Source organism: Penaeus chinensis, chromosome 1 (assembly GCF_019202785.1).
Source record: "Penaeus chinensis breed Huanghai No. 1 chromosome 1, ASM1920278v2, whole genome shotgun sequence".
NCBI classification, from domain to species: domain Eukaryota; kingdom Metazoa; phylum Arthropoda; class Malacostraca; order Decapoda; family Penaeidae; genus Penaeus; species Penaeus chinensis.
The window spans coordinates 14,788,801-14,793,800 of record NC_061819.1 but is presented as its reverse complement, the minus strand read 5'-3'; the positions used below and the strand labels follow the sequence as shown (position 1 = coordinate 14,793,800).

The 5,000-nt window shown below is 34.9% G+C and overlaps 1 protein-coding gene across 5 annotated transcripts in view; it reads left to right on the top strand.

Moving 5' to 3' along the window:
• Positions 1 to 5,000, top strand: part of LOC125029184 (nicotinamide/nicotinic acid mononucleotide adenylyltransferase 1-like) — a 70,445-nt gene that overhangs the window by 24,791 nt on the left and 40,654 nt on the right. For 4 of the 5 annotated variants that reach the window (XM_047619061.1, XM_047619070.1, XM_047619046.1 and 1 more), the window contains 3 exons: positions 53 to 235; positions 739 to 840; positions 1,110 to 1,264. In XM_047619061.1, coding sequence (XP_047475017.1) covers positions 53 to 235; positions 739 to 840; positions 1,110 to 1,264 — 440 coding nt within the window. Of the gene's footprint in view, positions 1 to 52; positions 236 to 738; positions 841 to 1,109; positions 1,265 to 4,573; positions 4,692 to 5,000 lie in introns of those variants that run through there. The other variant, XM_047619081.1, reaches the window with a different exon arrangement.

The following is a 5,000-nucleotide window of genomic DNA, read 5'->3' as shown; positions in this document are numbered from 1 at the left end:
GCCTCCTTTATTGATGCTTTACCCAAGTTCTAACTGATTGTCAAATTTGCAGGAGTTGGTGGACTCTGTGGTCAATGGAAATGTGGATCCCACAGTGAAGCGACAGCGCCTTGACAGCAGCACGTCATGGCTGACACACCTAGCAGGCTCGACAGATCCTGTCTCCGTTAAACTTCTCTGTGGTGCTGATCTTTTAGAGTCTTTTGCACGACCAGGCCTTTGGAAGGATGAGGATGTAAGTAAGAACTAAAAGGTGTGATATATTTGATATATTCTGAGGCATTCTAGCACCTAGAACACCTCAGGTGCTTGATAAGAGGCAGTGTCCAATCGTGTGGTCCTTAAGCCTCTTAAACATTTATTATTAATGATAGCATATGTAAGTAAAGATCATTATAAAATTTCAACTCTGGTCCAGGGGCCATGCAGTATTACCTTCTGTGGTTTAGATAAAAGGATGAAAGGTACACTAAGTTACCCTGAGGTATAACTTGACTTGCTTAAAGAGAAGAAAACTGATGACAAACCAATAATTTTATTTGGAATAAATAAGTAATAAAATTCCTAATATCCAAAGGCAGTATACAATATTTCATCTTTTTCTACGCTAGAATATAGGAAATCAAATTGTATAACTGGTTTTACTTTAGATACTATCTGTTGGAAAGGATTACTTTTTTTCTCTCAAAAATTAAATGACGAAGAAGAAAAAGCTAAATGCAGATTTTCATATTTCAGATAGAAGCTCTGGTTGGAAAATACGGGATTGTTGTGATAACACGGGAAGGCAGCAATCCATACAAGTTTATATACGAGTCTGATGTGCTTACTAGGCATCAGGTAGGTACCAGTGGATACACTTCATTGTATTTGTTATGGTTTAATGATTGTGATATTTTAAGCCATTTTGAAGGTCCAAAATGGTCACTTGGGGGGGGGGGGGGGGGGAAATCAAGTTAAAGGCAGAAAATCTAGAGAGAAAATTATAAAAAAAGCATTTCTTTTCAAAATACACAATAAATTTTATAACCTTTTTGTTTATATGTTAGTGTTAGATGATTCTAGAAATAAGAGTTAGTATAAGTGTTGTTTTCCCTCTTTCCATACAGAAAAATATTCACATTGTAACTGAATGGATCACCAATGAAGTAAGCTCCACAAAGGTTCGCCGAGCCCTGAGACGTGGTGAAAGTGTCAAGTATCTAGTGCAAGACAGTGTCATAGACTATATCTACAAGAATGCCTTGTACAACACACACAACAAGTGAGTGTTGGCGCACATAGGATCACATTATTTTAATTATTTAAATGCACTTTCCATGTTGCTTATTTTACTTTCAATGTTGCTTTTTTATCATTCTCTGCACTCCAGCCTAGTCAATTCTTAGGCATCTGTCCCACTGTTGCAGGACTGTGTTCAGCTACATGTAAGCAAAAGAAGGATATTGTTGCAATGTTTATAGTTGGATTAGACTTGGTTAGAGGAATTACTAGGCAGTTCAAATTTGCAAATTCATTGAAACTGTATATTTAACATTGTGACAGTATTTTCTTTATCCCTATGAATTAGCTTTAAGAAGCCTTTTGCAGTATAAAGGGTGAATTCTTTCAACAATGGTGTTGTATTAAAAGGTTAGGGTGAGTGAGAGAAATATTGCATGTTGTATGTTTGTGTAAACTATAAGCATGTGTGAGTAGGAGAATATCTTTGTATTTGTATGTGTGTGTCTATGTATGCATGCGTGTCTATGTGTCCCTGTGTGCACAAGAGTGTTTGGGTGTGTTGAATATTTGTATGTTTTATGTATATATGTGTAATGTTTGTGAACCAATGTGCACATACATTTTTCCAAACAGGCACTTTCAAACAAATATATAAATATATATGTAAGTCAAGGTAAAAATATATATTTGCACATTGACTTACATTGATACACTCTATATAAATCCAGTTTTTAAGGATTAAAGGGTATACAATTTTTAGTTGTGAATAATTTTATGATAAACTTTAAAAAGTAGAATTTTTATTAGGCCAAATTAGACATACAGGGGATATTAACAGTTACCTTTTGGTCAGCATAATAATAGACCCTTGTTGTTATGTACAATGAGATAACAAAACCATCTGACTGGAGACTGTTATATATACTATTAACACTGCCATTATAAATCTCATCCAATAACTGTCCCAAACTTAGTAAAGTACTTAAACACTGAATTTTGTGGATTAATCCTCCTCTTGGAACACTTGGGCATCTCTTATACTAGAAAATACTACACTGACAAAAAGAGTGAGTGAGCGAGTGAATGTATGAGTGAATGAATGTATGAGTGAGTGAATGTATGAGTGAATGAATGTATGAGTGAATGAATGTATGAGCGAATGAATGTATGAGTGAATGAATGTATGAGTAAATATGTGTGAATGTGTGTGTGTGTGTGTGTGTATGAATATGTGTGTGTGTGAATGTGTGTGTGTGTGTGTGTGTGTGTGTGTGTGTGTGTGTGTGTGTGTGTGTGTGTGTGTGTGAGTGTGTGTGTATGAATGTGTGTGTGTGTGTGTGTGTGTATGAATGTGTAAGTGTGTGTATATGAATGTGTGTGTGTGTGTGTGTGTGTGTGTGTGTGTGTGTGTGTGTGTGTGTGTGTGTGTGAATGTGTGTGTGTGTGTATATGAATGTGTGTGTGTGTGTGTGTGCGAATGTGTGAGTGTGTGTGTGCGAATGTGTGAGTGTGTGTGCGAGTGTGAGTGTGTCAGTGTGTCAGTGTGTGTTAGAGAGAGAGAGAGAGAGAGAGAGAGAGAGAGAGAGAGAGAGAGAGAGAGAGAGAGAGAGAGAGAGAGAGAGAGAGAGAGAGAGAGAGAGAGAGAGTATGTAAATTTATGTATGTATAAAAGCATATAGACCTAACTCTTCCACCTATATATGTGTTTGTATTTGATGACTTCTACAGAGGTGTAGCAAAAACAAACTTCTGCAGAGAATGTGTAGCAAAACAATTCTAGTATAATTTATCATAAAAAAAGCCGACATCTTGCTCATAGTAATGCTCAAGGCAGGAAAAGTTCCATGGTTTTGCCTTTTGGTTCATGGATGTTCACAGTAAATGATAACTATCCTTACCTCTAGTGCAGTTCTGGAAACCATTTTAGTAATTGACACAAAAAATGCTTTCAGTATTTAACCTTTAGTTTTTCTTCCCTTGAATCAAGGAAACATATTTTTTTATGTACATAAGCTGAATACTGTTTTATTTATGTAAAACACCTTTTTTCTATGGTAATAAAATTTAGGCTTCTTAAAGTTTCAGTTATTTACCTTCAGTTGTTTGGTTTTGGAATTTGAAAAAAAAATGTTTTTGGTTATTTTTAATTTATTTGGTACAGTGTGTATGGCTTTGTCTTTTATGTTTACATAAATACACATTTTTAAACACATCCCCTCCATCTACATGCCTAGCTTCATCTCTGCATCTTGGTACTGATTAATTATATAATTCCTCTATTTAAATTGAGATATACAACAAACCATAAATAATTGCATGATTATAAACTTGAAAATTAACTAGGTACATATAGTAGATAAGGAAAACCTTTCACTTCAAAATTTATTTTATACCACAGCATTTTGCTAAAATCACACCAGAAATGCAACCACTACCCCTAATCAAGAATAAATGCCTATTGAGAGAGCATGTACTTAAACCTTGGGTTTATAAGTGTATATATTACCCTACAATTCTGGTTTTGTGAAATCTCAAGGAGATGCCAAGCCATGATAACTAAGGATCTGATTTAACAGTTTGACTTGAAAGCTATTGCTCAGCTTTATATTGTTTGATTTTAAAGATATATTCTTACATATTTAGATCTTAAATCATATTGACACAAACATTGTTTTTCCAGTATAAGATAAATTTAATTATAGGTTTGTTTCCAGATTGAGGAGATCAATATTTTCTAATTTCATTTGTAGCATGGCATCATCTTTTTACCACCCTAGAATTAAGGCATACAAATAAGTATATTCTCTGTGGTTGTACTGTATTGTATTTGTACCTTATTTTCTCTTCCTGCACCTACCTTTATTTTGGCATTTACCATGTATGAAAGTTGTGTCCCTGTATTAAGAAAGAGAGATCTTATTGTTTGTGTATGAAGACTAGCCTTTTTTTTGTACACTTAACATAAGAAAATCAATCTATCAGAAGAAGCAAAAAGAAGTGTATTTAAGATTTTCTTCTCACTTTCTTAACCAATAATACACCTCAAATTACTGTTAACTCCGCTATACTCCTAAGAAAAAACAAGAAGAAAACTTATCTGGGCCTACAGAAGTGTGTAAATTCACACTAACAAAAATTACAAAACAAGTGCGGATAAACTGGCACTTGCACTCAGACCTGGCTGCTTAGGTGTTTTCATCATTTGGTATTTTCACCACTTTGATTTTCATACGCATCACCATTACACTCCATTTCAAATTCTTCTAGAGTGTCATTTGTTTCTTTACTGCCACTTTCTTTGAGCATATTCCTCATTTTGCTTAACGTTAGCATTGTGTTCCCCACACAGGGAGGGCAGAAGGTCAAGGGACATGGTGTATCGATGACTACTATCGGGCTACTGAGACACCAGTTGGCTGATAAAGGCTTTTTTTTTTTCAATCGCAAAATATCGAGAGTGGCCAATAGAAAAAAAAATAGTTTACAGACTTTAAAGTGATAGCAAGAGAAAAGTTACTCAGTTGACAATATATGATAAATATGGCCTAAGGGTTAATTGGGCATTGTCTATTAAATTACTAACATACCTGAAGGCTACTTGATTATCATCTGTGTCTGGATGATCGTCTAGCTTACAGTAGCATTTGTGAGATCTCACACTTGTGATCAGGGGACAGACTCATTGCATAATAAGGTGTCACCTGTCAGTATGTGATTATTTGCCATGATGTGATATCACATCACTGCCAGTGGATAAAACATTAAAAGTCTTGCAA